Source organism: Octopus sinensis, linkage group LG4 (genome assembly GCF_006345805.1).
Source record: "Octopus sinensis linkage group LG4, ASM634580v1, whole genome shotgun sequence".
NCBI lineage: Eukaryota > Metazoa > Mollusca > Cephalopoda > Octopoda > Octopodidae > Octopus > Octopus sinensis.
Window position 1 is genome coordinate 23891484 of NC_043000.1, and position 17361 is coordinate 23908844.

Consider the following 17361-nt stretch of genomic DNA (forward strand, 5'->3'; position numbering starts at 1 on the left):
AATAGCTCCACCATTTGTCCTAAACTAGGTTAATGATAATATAAATTATATATTCCGAATGTTACTGCCATTCAGTTTGTTATTTAAAAACCGTATCGAATATTTTTATTTTACTTTATAAGACACATCTGGTATTTCTTCCCTCACAATTCATCTCTAATTTTGTCCCTGCCTAACCTGTCATTTCATCACTGATTGCTTTTACTGACACCCCAAAAACGGTTATTATCGAGTGGCAGCAGCTATTTATTGCAACACTGCTGATGCTGGAGGTGGTGGTTGTTGTGTTTTTGCGTATCTAATCTAAACACGTGGGTAATAACTTCTCCGTGTCATTTCTTTTGAATCTTTTATCCATTCCATCATTGAGCAAACCAGTGCTCAAGATGGCTTCCATCCCATAATGCTCCTTCATCATCATCGTTATCACAGTTGTCGTCGTCATCATTATCATTTAACTCTGTCTTTCTTGCTGGCATGGCTGGAGTGGTTCGATAGGATCCAATGAATGAAGTCTGCGTCGTGTTCCAACGTCTGCTTTGACATGGTTTCCACTGCTGGATGCCCTTCCTAACGCCAACCACTTTACACAGTGTACTAGATGATATAGATCTGTACATATTTACAAGCACGCAAATAAACATTACATCATATCTTCTCTTTTAAGACGAATATGGCGTTATTTCTTTGTTTACTTTAGGTTTTTAAATTAACGCCTCGTCGAATTCAGCCTGGCCCATGTAAGGCATCGAAAAGGAGGACTTAACCATAAGTGTTTTCTTAGAAACAGTGTGGTCACTAACAAATTTCATCTCTCGAATTGACCAATATAAGGCATTTTCAAGATATTCTATTTTTAAGAGTTAATTTTATTCCATGATTTTAACAAAGTATATACCTTCCCTCTCTGAAATGTCATCTTGCACACGCTGGAAGAGCAGTTACCCCAGGTTGGAACCCTTGGTCTAGTGTATTTAGTTGCCTGTCAGATCTCATTCTAAAAGTTTGTTTTGGCCTCATATAACACCTTGTATCCCAATTTCTGCCAAGATCTGTCTTGGTGAGCAGCTCCCATGGCTTGTACATTCTTTTATAAAAGGTCTACAATTTAGCACCAGCTTGTTTAGCTGTTGCTTCAGGCCTAGCCACTACACATTCTTCCTCATACTCTCCAGTAACCTTCAGGAAATTTGAAGACATCATTCCTTAAGGCTGAGGGATCAGCCAGCTTCATGTTCTTTAAGAAAAACTTGTCATGTATTGTTAGGAAAGCATGCTCATTATAGTTTTAATGCTCCTTTACAAACATTGTATTGAGGTCATACTTTGTCTATTCTCATGTATTGGTACAGCTTCCTAACCACATGGTTCAAGGTTCAGTCCCACTGCATGGTACCTAGGGCAAGTGCCTTCTACTATAACCTTGGTCCAACCAAAGCCTTGTGAGTGGATTTGTTAGATGGAAACTGAAAGAAGCTCGTCATATATGTGTGTGTCTGTGTTTGTTCCTCCCTCCTGCCACTGCTTGACTACCAATGCTGGTGTGTTTATTTCCCCAGTAACTTAGTAGTTCAGCAAAAGAGACCAATAAAATAAATGCTAGTCTTACAAAGAATATGTCCTAGGGTCGATTTCTTTAACTAGAACCCTTTAAGGCAGTGCTCCAGCATAGCCGCAGTCAAATGACTGAAACAAGTAAAAGAATAAAAGATTATGGTAAGTGGCCTCTTTTAAAAACTGTGACTTGTGTGACCATTCAATTTTGGAATTACTTGAGCTCTAATGCAATTCCAAATGGTAAACTTTTTAAAGTCAAACTATCTTGAATAGCGTCAGTTTAGTTTATTCTTTGACCTCGGGGATTTGTCAGAAACCAATGTTAACATCTAGCTTGCTAAAGATCCAAGTATAAGCTAACACAGCTAGTTGGTTCCATTGATGGCTGAATGTATTTCTCTTTGCACTCTGACTTACATAGTTATGTGAGATCAACATATGCTAGTTGATGATGTGATGCGAATGGATGCTGACAGCTCCATAAAGAAGTGCTGATCTCTCAAAGGAGATAGAGCACATGGAAGTGGGAGACCCAGTAGGACATGGGATGAAGTATTTAAGAATGACCTCAGGATGCTGAACCTTTCAGGTGAGATGACAAAGGACCAAAATGCATGGTGCCTTGCTGTACTCAAGAAGACCCTTTCTCTGCAGCAGAAGTGTTAAGACTGGTCCCTCTGGTGGTGAAAAGCACTTGTGGCAGTGCCATGTGAAAGTGCTTGTATGGTACCATGTAAAAGCACACTCTGTAAAGTGGTTGGCATTAGGAAGGGCATCCAGTTGTAGAAACTATGCCAAATTAGACTGGAACCTGGTGCAGCCCTCTTGCTTGCCAGCTCTGGTCAAACTGTCCAACCCATGTTAGCATGGACAACGGATGTTAAATGATGATGATGATGACCATGCTGACAGAATATTTATAATTTAATATGCTACAGTCTTCTATAATAATAAAAGCAAAAGTCTGTCTGTCTGGGACCCCTTCTATCTCAGTCTACATTTGCTCTACGTAGATATATTACACCTTTTTGGAATCAAGATGATCCTGGGATTGAAAATCTGCCCTTCATTTGATTCTTAAACAACCAGCATTGGGATCTGATTTAAAAGCATTTTGCTGGCTATTTCTAGCAGGTAAAGCTTGGCTGATTCATGCCATTTTGGTTGGTGTTTGTCAGATGACATCAGAGATTAAGGAGGAAATAAACAACATTCACTTTGTTAATTTTATATCGAGATAAGAACTTTGGTGCAAATTGACCAACAGCTGGAATTCAAATTGGGACTGGAACAATAGAATGATCACATTACAGAAATTATTCTCATCCATCCTTAACCTCTGCTCAAATACCACTGGGGCATATTGTCATTATAGACTTATTATAGAGTACTTAGCTCTCTTTACTTTTGGGTCACAGGCCCAATTAGCCCTCTACAGAAGCCAGTGTAAAAGTTTGCATGGAATGCAACTTTTAAGCTAGTATAAGATAAATATAAACATTTGATTTTTACTTGGATGTATAATATTACTGATATGATTAATTACTGAACCATTAGCATGCTGGTCGAAATGCTTAGCAGCGTTTCATATCTTTACATTCAGAGTTCAAATTCTGTTATGGTCAACTTTGTTTTTCATCCTTTCAGGGTTGGTAAAATAAGTACTACTTGAGCATTGGGATCGATCTAATTGACTTACCCCCTCCGCCAAAGTTGCTGGCCCTTATGTAATGTTAAAATTATATATATCATCATCATTGTTTAACGTCCACCTTCCATGCTGGCATGGGTCGGACGCTTTGACAGGAGCTGGCCAGGCAAAAGACTGCACCAGACTTCTGTGTCTGTTTTGGCATGGTTTTTACAGCTGGATGCCCTTCCTAACACCAACTACCCCACAGAGTGGACTGAGTGCTTTTTTACATGGCACAGGTGTGGCTGTGTGGTAAGAAGCTTGCTTCCCGTTCTGGGTTCAGTCCCACTCCATGGCAGCTTGGGCAAGTGGCTTCTAATATAGCCTCGGGCCGACCAAAGCCTTGTGAGTAGATGTGGTTGATGGAAATTGAATTAAACCTGTTGTGTATATATATATCTATGCATGAGTCTTTGTGTCTGTGTTTGTTCCCCACCACCACTTAAGAATTGGTGTTGGTGTGTTTGTCCCCATAACTTAGCAGCTCAGCAAAAGGGATTGTTAGAATAAGTACCAGGCTTTTAAAAAAAAATTACAGGGGTCGATTCTTTTGCCTAAAAATTCTTGAAGGTAGTAAAAGATATAATGTTAATGTGTATATAATGTTAAAATTACATAAATATATATGTAATGTTAAAATTGTTATTCTCTTTTTCTATTTTCTTTTCTTCTTCAAGTCGAATCAATAATTCCAAATTATTTATTGAGATTCCTGATTACAAATGGCCTATCATATACTCATCTCATTACAACATCAGCTTTATGTACTTTGAAAAATTACACCCTTTCGATGCTGGAAAATGGGGTAAAATACACAAATTTCTTAAAGGTAAGATTGTAAAATTAAAACTCAGCAAATGTTATATTTTTATTTCTTAAATCATATCTGAAATCATTTTTTATTCTAAATTTTTTTCTAAGCAAGTTTTTAAAAAAAATGTATTCCAGTCAAAGTAAAATAAACAAAATAACTAGGCTTATGTATTTGTTTTGGAAGGTTCTTGATGTGAAATCATGTTAAAATAGGTATAGTTTTATTTGTGGATGCTCATTTTTTCAACAAACACATGCACTATTTATTTGATCTTCACTTCAGCTTTATTATTATTTTTTGTTTATGTATTAGAGTCCTTTCATTACACATTCTGTGACCTTTTCAATCTGTTCTTTGTGTAAGATAAGAGAGAAGAGGAGACAAACTACCATCCCCAAGTATAACAAATAAAAAATGTTTGATGTTAATTTCCTTTCATTAAAATCTATAATTTTAGGATTCTATTTTTAGGTCTCTCATGAACCCTAGAACTCAAAAGGCCAGGTCAGTTTCATATTCAATGACCATCCCCACCCCCTGGATCGAATGCCACTCCATCACAGAGTTAACTTCCTAGCTATTGTTGGAACTTGTTTACAGCTGAATGGACTGGAACAATGTGAAATGAAGGGTTTTGCTCAAGAACACAGTGCACTGCTTAGTGTCAGAATTGAAACCATGATCTTATGGTTATGAGTGCAACACCCTAACCATTAAGCTGTATGCCTTCACAATAGAATTCTTAGATTTAGTACAAAAGTTTCCAAATAATTAATTCAGTAGTTCAAGTCTCATAAAATCCCTTTTTACACACGAAATATCAGTTAATATTTAATGCTTCATTAAGGTGGCAATCTGGCAGAATTGTTAGCACATAAAAGCACTCATTACACTCCCGGGGTGGTTGGCGTTAGAAAGGGTATCCAGCCATAGAAAACCATGCCAAATCAGAGTGGAGTCCAACTCATGCCAGCATGGACAACAGATGTTAAATAATGATGCTGATGTGTTCAGACTCTGCCAAAGTCAGCTTTGCTTTTCATCTTTTTGGGGTCAGTAAAGTAAGTACCAGTTGAGCACAGGGGTTGATGTAATTGACTTCCCCTAAAAAAACTGCTGGTCTTGTGCCAACATTTGAAAACCTAATTAATGTAAGCTCTACTAATTCAATAGAAATAGTTTGTATTTCTCTAATTACCATTTATTGTAGAAACTTCAATTAATTCAAAATTTTTTTTATTGTATTAAATCATAAGATTATTTGTTTGTTTTTTTTTTATCAAGTACTGTAATGGATTGGACTGTATGTTTTCAAAATGATAGAAGCTATTCTTTACTCAGAGATCTCTCTCTGTCATAGAGTGGGTTTTTGTTTTCTAAGTTTCCTGCTTCTTAATTTGTAAAATCAAAGAGAAAGAGAAAGCAAGGGGGTGGGGTGAAGAGGGCAACAGAAAGAGCTGGAAGTAAAGATTAGCTAGTAGAATTTGAGGTGTGAGTGGATGTGGAGTGGAGATTAGCTGGTAGAAGCTACTCAGCTTCTTTACCAGCTGAGTTACCATGGAATTATGGAAGGAATGTGAGAACCATAACAATAACTTTAGAGAATGTTGAAATAGTTATCTTTTGTGTGGTGTGAGATGGTGACTGGACATCTAATGGAAAACAGTGAAGACAGCAAAATATCTTGGAATAATTAGGGAGAGAGAATTTTAACTACAGGAATAAGGAATTTTCTCATGGTACCAGCAGACAAAATGGAAAAGACATTGCCTTGAAGGATGGCAAGGGAGATGCACTGGAACAGCCACTCTGACTTGCGTGGCTTGCATTTGCAGACAGCAATTTGTATCCTGATAGCAGTGAGCAGGGATATGGTCTGGGGACCAAGAACACTGGAGGTCTCAATTCCAACAAGCACAACCATGAACCTGTCAGAGTAACTGAGACCTTATTTTTCAGCCCACTTCTCTTCACATCAGTCATTAGAGCTGTTATGGAGGAGTTCACAGCCAAGTAGCAAATAGGTACTTCTGTTTGTTCTAGTTAAATCAATTCAGCTGTATGAGAGTCTGAACTGAAAATCTAGACATTTATTTTTGTTTATGACAATGGAGGTTTTCTATTTACAAAGATTACTATCGGATTTATCCCAACATGAAGAAAATGTCCAATTAATGCTTTTATACAATTTGTCAGTTGTTTTACTTATTATTCAATCAAAATGAATTAATGTTATTTTTTTAGATGAAAAGTTCCTTCAAGATGACACCACTGTGGAACCAATAGAAGCTTCAGAAGATGACTTATTGGTAATCCACCCACAGAAATATCTCAAGTCTTTAAAGGTATTTCAAGTTATGAGATTTAGATTATGTTCTCGTTCACCTTGAGTTTTGTTTGATTCTAAATTTATTTTAATTTTAATTTAATCTTTTTTTGTTGAAATGAAATGTATGTGTGTGTGTGTGTGTTTATTTTAATAAACACATGCACATAGCAATAACTTAATACTTTGTTTTTTTGTAAATTATTTGAACTAAAACCCTTGTACTTAATCCACACTTTGACCTTAGACTAACTAGACTGTACTTTAATTTAAAAACCTGCATGTGTATTGCCAATGTTGAAATATGCATGTAAGTTGTACCTAGCTTATTAAATATGTACTTTAGTTACTACAGTACTTACTAGATTGCTGTATAATGTGCTAATATTCAGTGCCAATAATACTTTCACCATTCAGCGAATTTGACTTATGTATAAATATTAATATCTAAAGTTCATATAGTTTCTAGTTTATCTTCTGATCACTAGTTTCTAATTTTACTTTCCATTTACTTCTAAGAATTATGATCTAAAATGGTCAAATGCTAAAATAAAGTAGATTGGGGAATTTGACCAATATAATAGATATATTAAGGTAAAAACACTGATCTAAAAAAAAAAAAAAATAGTTGACTATAAATTGGAATTTAAATTCAAGGTTGTTGCAATTTTGTTTTTCACTGTTTTGAAATTTTTAATTGATAAAATCAGTCGACTGATTTTCATAAAGTAATATGTTGTCAGTTAGGAGGAAATTAAAATGGAAAAAAACATCAATCAAAGTTTGATAAAAGGCTAGAATGTTTTATTGATTATAATTTAAAATTTTTGAAAAATATTTTATTAAATTCTTTTTTGCTTCCTACTGTTTTCATTTATGATGAAAACAACTCGGCAGAAAAACAAATAATACTTATATTGAAAATCCTATTTTTGCAATTGGCAGTCCGATATTTATATAGGGTTTTTTGTAAATTTAAGTTTACTCAATTTAATTTTAAATTTCCTTGATTTATTCAGAAGCTTATATAATCCATTTTAACTGTTTGTTTTTAAATGTTAGTTTAACACTTGAATTGAAATATATTTTAATATTTTCATGTCTGTTTAATGTGGCGAACTGGCAGAATCGTTATTGTGCTGGGCAAAATGCTTAGCGGCATTTCATCCGTCTTTATGTTCTGGGTTCAAAAACACCAAGGTCAACTTTGCCTTTCATCCTTTTGGGGTCGATAAAATAAGTACCAGTTGTGCACTGGGGTCGATGTAATCGACTTAGCCCCTCCCTCAAAATTGCTGGCCTTGTGCCAAAATTTGAAACTGATATTTTCATGTCTATACTATAAATTAAAATAAAACACTGGGTTTTTACTTTGCATATTTAATTCATTACCCAATGTTTTAGTGTATTTGTTTCCTTGTTCATATTGCATACTTTAACAACTTTACATTTTATTATTTAATTAAAAAAATTTTTTTGTACTATTTGATATTTTTTCAATATTAGCTCTAATCAGTTACCAGTATAAATTATTGGCATTGAATTTTAACCAACTCTGCTTTTTAGTAGGTTCTTTAAAACCACCATCCTAATAACATTTCTTCCCTGCATCTTCCCCACAGCTTCACACCATTTTGGAAGGACTTATTGAGGTGGGACAACCTTTTGTTTTGTAGCTGTTCTGTCACACCATTTTTGTCATTAGAATTCAACAATTTAAGCTATAGTCGAGTACTTTAAAATAAGTATTCAAAATTATATTCATTTTGGTAATTTTTTTTATGCAAATTCATTTTTCGATTCCACTGATATCTATATCAGTTGTATACAAACAGAATTATTCCTCCACATAAATGATTTGATTCTATTATAATAAAAATGCAACTAATTTTTAAAAATCTTTTGCATTTTCTCAATGTAAGAAAACTAAATTTGTAATTCTCAAGCATTAAACTTATGGTTTAAGTTTCAGTTTACTCGTTATTACCAGCCATTGATTCATTTATGATTAATAATTGAAATTTAGATATTGTTGTTTAAGAAGTAGCAAATTATTTGTACCCTAAACCTTTTTGATAGGAACTAAGTAGTTGACTGTTTAGGTTACAGTTATTTAATTTATCCTGAATTGATAACTAAGACAATTGTCCTCAGATATGGTTTTTATCTTAAAAAGAAACAAGGCATTTAATTAGCTACATGGTCCACTGTGGATCAGTTAATTTTGAATTAACCTGAATTAGTTTCGTTTCTAGCTATAAACATTTCCTCCTGGCTTGATCATGTTAGTAAGGGATTAGGCCTTGACACACGAGATCTAAGCATGTAGTACAGTAACAATTTGTTTGAGGAAGTGGTAAGATGATGATGAGGGGCTATGGTATATCCTCCTTGTGTTCATACGGTATCTCTCAGAAATATTCAAATTTAGGGAGTGGATCACTGAAGAAAGAAATAATACTGTTTAGACAGTACTATCTACTATTCTTATTTAATTCCTGCAGTATTAGGCACAGGTGTGGCTGTGTGGTAAGTAGCTTGCTTACCAACCACATGGTTCCGGGTTCAGTCCCACTGTGTGGCACCTTGGGCAAGTGTCTTCTACTATAGCTTTGGGCTGACCAAATCTTTGTGAGTGGATTTGGTAGACAGAAACTGAAAGTGTGTGTCTGTGTTTGTTCCCCGAACATCGCTTGACAACCGATGCTGGTGTGTTTAAGTCCCCGTAACTTAGCAGTTTGGCAAAAGAGACCGATAGAATAAGTATTAGTCTTCCAAAGAATAAGTCCTGGGGTCAATTTGCTTGACTAAGGTGGTGTTCCAGCATGGCCGCAGTCAAAATGACTGGAACAAGTAAAAGAGTAAAGAGAGTAAAAGAGTATTGTTGCTGGCAAAAACGAGTAGTATCTGTAGTTCAATGGGCCAGCCATGCCACATTCCTTGTCATGCTGAAACTCCCTGAGAACTACGTTAAGAGTACGCGTGTCTGTGGAGTGCTCAGCCACTTGATTGTTTGACAAGCAGGCTGTTTTGTTGATTGGATCAACTGGAATCCTTATTGTTGTAACCAATAGAGTGCCAGTTAACTGTTACTGTATTCTCCTGCCGTTCCATTAGTGAGTGTTTGTGTGCTTCAGTGCTATGGCTATGATACAGTCATGAGTTGAAACCCTACACACAGCCAATGTATACTACTCCAAGATAAAAAGCATTACATTTTGTTCTGATTCAAGTTTGTCTAACTGTTGACAAGTATTCTTCCTACTTTATTATCAAGTAGTTAGAACTCTGTTGGATATGCAACTGTAAAACTATCCTCTCTGACAAATACCCGCAATAATATTAATATATGTAAACATTGAATGCTCTTATGCTAAAAGGACTGTAAAACAATAATAAAAGTGCTGTAAATAGAAGTAATTATGAGATAAATATAGATAAGCAATCAACCCTACTCACACCCATACCTTTCCCAAAGATATAAACTGCATAAATGAAACGAACTAGCTACAACACACAATTGAAATACCTTCACAGTTATACTAATCTAAAGCGCTCCTTGTCTAAATATAGAGATTTATGAGTGTGTATTATGGCTAGTTGACTTAGCTCCTGCTTGCAAACTATTGTTTATGGCTGGTTGAGTTACCCCCTGCTTGCAAACCATTGTCTATTAGTGCATTTTTTTTTTTGTTTAATTTTTTTACATTATGATATGGAATATCTGTAGGCCTACTGCTCTTTGCATGTGTAACTATGGTAATAGATGTACTGTAACAATATAGGCTTTGATCTCACAAACAAGTCACACGAGTTTCTCTATTCTGTAATTTTCTAACATTGCATTGTCTTCCCTAATGTTGATACTCAAGACAATCTGTTGTGTGCAGCAGATATGTCTCAAAGATAGGAGACCCAGAACAAAACACTCTCCATGCCTCAATTTGTTTATTTCTGCCTACAAACACACAGACACATACTCATTTACACACAAAAAAGAAAGGAGGATGGCATATTCTAAATGTAAAACAAAAGACAAAAACAAAAAATCCTACAAAGAAACCAAGCAGTTATTATAACAAATATTTCTTATATGAAATATTTGATGTCAAAAAAGAAAAAAGGAATTTTAAATGTTTGTAATAAAAAATCTATTAAACAGCAATTATAAAAGTATTGAAGTGTTTTATAAGTCATATATCAATGGTTTTATGTCGTCATCATTTAACGTCCGCTTTCCATGCTAGCATGGGTTGGACAATTTGACTGAGGTCTGGTGGACCTGATGGCTGCACCAGATTCCAATCTGATATGGCAGAGTTTCTACAGCTGGATGCCCTTCCTAACGCCAACCACTCCGAGAGTGTAGTGGGTGCTTTTACGTGCCACCGGCACGAGGGCCAGTCAGGCGGTACTGGCAATGGCCATGCTCAAATAGTGCTTTTTATGTGCTTCCTGCACAGGAGCCAGTCCAGTGGCACTGGCAAGATCCTCGCTCGAATGTTTTTTATGTGTTTAAAAAACCATATTAACACCCAGCAAAAAAAAAACTTTATACAGTCACTGCAGCTTCTTGCAATAACATCCAATCTCCATCATGTCATACTGACACATTAAATAATAGATACACATTATCTGGAACTAAATAACAACCACAATATTGGTTTCTAATGTTGAGAGAACAAAAATTATTTTAATTTTAGAGAAAGCATTGTTGAATATCTGTTTAGTGTAGATACAAACACTTGTTTTTGGATGAATATAGGGATTTATTGAACCCTTTTGTTACCTTATCTCTGAAATTCTCTAGCCTTGTTTTGGTTAATTTTGAAAATGAAGAATTTAGTAAAATAACTTTGTCAGTATTAATATGGTGTTTGATACATAAATTAACATTAAATTTTAATGGAAGGTTTATAATTTAGAACACTTTAAAACCAGAAATTTGTATTGTAGAACAAAGAGTGATTTAAAGTTTATTGGCATTAAACAGTCAACAAAAAATATATTTGAATTAAGAAATTTAATTAGTTATTAGTCTATCAAAAATCAATTTTTGCATTTTAATTGATCTGTGAAACCTCAAATCAATTTTGGTTAATAAACTGGTGAAAGATGGTGTGACAGAATTTTTAAGCATTTAGATGTTGTCTTATAATTATTTTTTGCTATTATCATTAATTTAAATAAATATCATTATGGTCATCCTCATTAGTTATTATTATCTGGCAGAATCATTAGTGAATCGGAAAAAATGCTAAGCAGCATTTCTTCCAGCCCTTTACATCCAAATTTTGTCTTTCATCCTTTCGGGGTTGATAAATTAAGTACCAGTTCAGTACTGGGGTTGATACACTTCATTAGCCCCCTCTTCCAAAATTTCAGACCTTGTGTCTATAGTAGAACGGATTATTATTATTATTACTACTACTACAGCAGTCAAGTAGCACATCTAAGTAAATACACAGCAGTACTTAGTTACAACTCTACATTCTGTGTTCAAATCCTGTCTGGGAAAATTTATTTTCAGTCCCTCTAAGTTCGTAAAATGTGCACCTTTAATATATTAGGTTGGAACAAATGCAAACCATTTTCAAAGTAAATTTCAATAACAGTATTTAGGTATTTGTACATACTTTTATTCAAATACATCTGTCCCGTTCAGTTCTGTTACCTTTTACCAACTTTGAGGCAACTTCATGATCCCATCTTCCCAGAACTTGGCACCTTTTTAGGTCATGAACTGGTTCAAGTTGTTTTTACAGTATTTCAAAGAATTGAAGTTCTTCCCATTTAAGAGAATTTTGTAGAGATTGAAATATATGGTAATTCAAAGGTGCAAGGTCAGATGAGTTTGTTGGGTGTGGTAGGACATCCTGGCTAAGATGTACCAATTTCTGCTAAGCTTGCTATGTAGCATGAAGTCTAGCATTGTTCTAAATGGAGATAACACCCTTCCAGTTGGCCAGTTCTAGACTTTTGTCTCCTTTAATCAGTCTGACTGGGAACAATAATTGTCTGAATTCATCTGATTTTGTGGAAGGAGCTCATGATACACAATGCCCTTACAATTCCACCAGTTAGAGAGCATCACTTTCTTTGGAGATTGACTAGCTTTTGGACTGATGAAAGGTGGTTTATTTCATTTTCTCCAGGACCTTTTCCTTTCCGCATTGTTGTAAAAATTCATTTTCCATCACTTATGATCGTTCTTTTCAAAAATGATTCATTTTTATTACATTTGAACAGAGAATCACAGATGGAAATGCAGTTCATGTATCCAAGTGTCTTTAAATGCTTTATAATGTTCATATGAGATATGTAGAGAATCTCTGCAACGTCTTGTTCCATGTGACCTGGATTAGTTATGATTAACATTTGATTTGGCCATCCTCAACAACTCTAGGGCTGCCAGAACATTTCACAGCTTTCCATATCTAAATTTCCACTTCTAAACTAAGTGAACCACTTATGAACCATCCTTTCAAGCATGGCACCATCTCCATAAACTGCACAGGCCTTTTTTGCTGTTGTGCAGCACTTCTCTCCTTTCTGGAAATAAAAGAACATCAAATGATGAAAATGCATCTCATTTACCTCCATTTTCACTTTTAGAGTAAAAACAATAGAAATAACCTAAACACAATAATTATGTAGGAAAATGTATTGAAATGTCACCTTTCAGAAAATATATTGTATTCTTCTGTCATGTAAGAAACATGTTTTAAATGCCACCAACTGAAAAATGGTATGAACTTTTGTTTCAACCCAATGTATTTTTAAAAAAGCTTATTACCATTATTAAAGAAGATAATAGTGTGAAAAACAAAAATAGTGGAGAAACAGACCCTGTGCCTCATGGTATTTAGTTTCATCCCTCATTTAGGCTCAACTTTAATCTTTCATTATTTACATTTGACGGATATTTGTCCTCATCTTGTTTGTTGTTAACACAATGTTTTGGCTGATATACTCTCCAGCCTTCATCAGGTGTTTTGGGGGATATTTCGAACCTGGGTTCTCATTCCTAAGGTAATTTTTTGATATTATTATTATTGTTATTATTCAGGTCACTGCCAGGAATCAAACTCGAATTTTTGGGTTAGTAGCCTTTTGTCTGTTGGAATATGGCGTAGTGGTTAAGAGCTCGGGTTACTAATTCCAAGTCCTATTCCAGGCAGTGACCTGAATAATAATAATAATAACAACATCAAAAAATACCTTAGAAATGAGAACCCAGGTTCGAAATTTCCCCAAGACACCTGAAACAAGATTAGGACAACTATTCGTCAAATGTAAATAATGTACATAATTCCTCATCTCTTAAATATAGAACTGTTTTATCCTTCATCTCCATGCAAGATGGAAAATGCATGAAAGTGTGTATATGAGTGTGAGAAAGAGAGAGAAAGAGATGATGATATAGACATCATAATTTCACATCTACTTTCTATTCTGGTATGGATTGCATGGGTCACCACAGTTGGACTGGTATTCAAGGGTACTGTGCATGCCAACCCTAGATAGGTTGGAGAATCTCATCTTGCTTGCATTTCATGTTTTGTTTGGTTTCTATGGCTGGTTGTCCTTTCTATCACCAACCACATTACACAGTGCACTGGAGTTTTTTTCTTGTGCATGTGCTTAAAGTTGTCATTTACACCCCTTCACAGAAGATCATCTGAGCCAAACTAAACAACTTGTGTTTACATTCTTAGTGAACATTTCATCCTGTAACTCTGTGGTCTTAGTCTCATAGTAGTAGAATAAAATTCCTTACTTATAAAACAGGTAAGAGTTAATGACAGGAAGAGAATTTGGTTGTAAAATACGACCTGAAATAAGTACTCATATAACCTGTGCCAGCATAGAAAACTGGATGTAAAACAAACATATTACTGTTTCTTATTTTATTGACTTGAAAGGATGAAAAAAAAAAGTTGATTTTGGTGGGATCTGAAATCATGTCATAGAGAGATAAATATTGTTAATGCTTATAGTTTGGCCCGCTATTTCTGCATCTTTGCTGCCCCTCCTTGGAATGAAATATAATGAAAAATAATTGTAAAATCTAATTAATATCTGATAAAATTTCATTGACCGCATGATTTGTTTTGTTTCAGCTTTTATTGTTATTTTAGGGAGAATTGCAACTCAATATAACTGTAAATAGATGTCTTGTTACCCCCAATATTTTCTGTCTTCCACTCACTTTATAGCATGCATGACAAAACTTCATAGTAAGGTTGTTCCACATCACAGCAAATTAATATTAAGCAGGTAGCTGCATCAACTTAAAACATTTCGTATCTATTCAATGATTGTTATGACTATTTCTTTTAGGAATGCATTGTTTCTGATGTTAAATATTTTGTTGCTTTATAGATTATTGTTGTTTTAATATGTCTATGTATGTTTCAATGGAATCGGTAAATTAAAAATATGAATTACAATTTTGTGGACATTTAAAATATTGTTTTTGCCAGTCACTCAAAATGGTGATTGGTTAGATCTTGAGCTGGCATAATTGTTAGAGTATCAGAAAAATGCTTTGTAGCAGTCATTCAGGCTATTAACATTCTAAGATCAAATTTCACTTAAGTCAACTTTACTTTACATTTGTCCAGGATTGATAAAATAAAATACCAATCAAGCACTAGGTTTGATGGCATCCTCTAACTCCTGGCCCCTCAAAATTACTGGTTTCGTGCCTAAAGCAGAAACTATTATTCAGCTTTGATAGGAGGGGCCACACTCAGTTTTTCCAGACCATTCCAGACTGATGATGTCAAATCAACTGATATTCATCTTGAACTTTGTAGAGAATATATGAGCAAGAAAAGAATTCCAAAGGTTAAATTCCTGGAAGAAGTATTCCAATGTGAGTCGCAACTTGTACACATAGAGGTTCCATAGCTGTTCTAAGCTATCTTTTATTTTTTACTTGTTTCAGTCATTGGACTGTAGCCATGCTGGGGCACCAACTTTAAGTAGTTTACTCAAATGAATCGACTTCAGTACTTTTTTAAAGCCTGGTACTTATTCTATCAGTCTCTTCTGCTGAACCACTGAGTTACGGGAATGTAAACACACCAACTCCAGTTACCAAGTGGTAGTGGGACACACACACACACACACAGTGGGCTTCTTTCAGTTCCTGTCTGCCAAATCCACTCACAAGGCTTTGGCTGCCTGAGGATATAGTTGTTGTTGAGAAACAAAACGGGTAAGGGTTATTAGGTGATGGTCTAGGGCTTAGGGGTGGGAGACCCCAGACCTTGGAAAAAAAAAACTTTGGTTGTCTTGTTGTAATCGAGGGCTCTTTGTTGACGCCTGACACTACTGGGAGGTGGCCCTCGAAGTTGCTGGAAATGGAAATCTCCAGGTCCAAATTCTTGAACGGCTGAAGATATAGTCAAAGACACTTACCTAATGAACCCAAAGCCATATGGTTGGGAAGCAAACTTCTTACCATACAGCCACACCTGCACCTATAATACTTTCTGGTTCCAAAGAGCCTATTTTGGATTGCCATGGAAAGTTCATTGGTGTAACAACCTTGAAAGTTTCAGCTGTCATCATCATCGTCATCATCGTCGTTTAATATCCGCTTTCCATACTGGCATGAGTTGGATGGTTTGACTGAGGGCTGGCAAGCCAGAAGGCTGTACTAGGTTCCAATCCAATCTGGCAGTGTTTCTACAGCTGGATGCTCTTCCTAACACCAACCACTCTGAGAGTATAGTGGGTGCTTTTAAAGTGCCACCAGCACTAGGGCCAGTCAGGTGGTACTGGCATTGGCCATGCTTGAATGGTGTTTTTTATGTGCCACCGGTAGGGGTGCCAATTAGGCAGTACTGTCTAAAGCAGTATATTATTTATTTGTATGGATAGTGTAATGCTGCAGGTAGGTCCCCTTTATATGTGTAGTGACTGTTTTGTGCTGTTGAAAGTGTCTTAAGCTGTTGTGCTCCTATTGTAAGATGTTTTCAAGTTGTATGTTTGGTATGAGGTGTCTGAGCTGTGTTTGCATGGAGTGCATTTTGAAAGCTCACTGTAATCAAATGATTAAGAAATAAACAAAGCTCTAATATCTCCCTAGAGTCAATAGATTATCATGAATACCATCATCATTTAATGTCCTTGCTGGCATGGGTTGAACAATCCGGTAGGACCTGATGAATTGGAGAATTGCATTGTGCTCCAGTTTACTTTGATTTAGTTTCTACAGCTGGATGCTATTCTTAACACCACTTTACAGGGCATACTGATTGCTTTTTTTTTTTTTTCATGACACCAGCCCCAGTGAGGTCACCTTACAATCTACAAGACTTAGTGCCTAAAATGGCCCCTATAATTGAAAGAGATTAGCAGGAGGCTGTGTGATGGTGGAGAGTAAAGTAAGAGAAGAGGAGCATATTTGTAGTTGTAAGAGAATGGTAGTGGAGCAAGCAATAGAATAGACTCTTTTGGGAAGAGGGAACATGGCAGGAGATAGAAAGGAAGGGGCATAAATTCCAGAAGTGTTTACCACCACCTCTGTAACAAGCAACCCAGATTTGCACCCTGAAGATGCATAGCATTGTATTATTTTTATTTTGACCTACTTCTAAACTGATGCATATACTCTCGCAGTTATTTAAGCAAGAAATATACCAATATGTTGTGTATTTGAATCAAATGAAATTTTTAAGCGCATGCAGATAAAGTTATGATTAAAAGGAAAAACTAACCAAATTTCTAACATTAGAAGTTTTATGTAAGTTATTAGTTTTGAATTTCTGTTAATGGTATTTGGATTTGTGTTTATTCTTATCACTTACTCAGTAGTTCAATCAGTAATGAGCAAATGAAATTCAAAGGAATGGTTCATTAAAATTTTTTATTTTTGTATTTGGTTTGCAAGATTCTTGATGTGAACTCTTCTGCAGAAATAGAATCTGTTCCTTCTGAGGAGGGTCATAATGTCAA

The 17361-nt window shown here is 35.3% G+C and overlaps 1 protein-coding gene across 2 annotated transcripts in view; it reads left to right on the forward strand.

Annotated features, from left to right (window-relative positions):
* Positions 1 to 17361, forward strand: part of LOC115210654 (histone deacetylase 11) — a 41362-nt gene that overhangs the window by 989 nt on the left and 23012 nt on the right. The window contains exons 2-4 of one of the 2 annotated variants that reach the window (XM_029779307.2): positions 3928 to 4079; positions 6309 to 6409; positions 8013 to 8042. In XM_029779307.2, the coding sequence (XP_029635167.1) occupies positions 3928 to 4079; positions 6309 to 6409; positions 8013 to 8042 (283 nt within the window). The remainder of the gene's footprint in view (positions 1 to 3927; positions 4080 to 6308; positions 6410 to 8012; positions 8043 to 17361) is intronic. The other variant, XM_029779308.2, reaches the window with a different exon arrangement.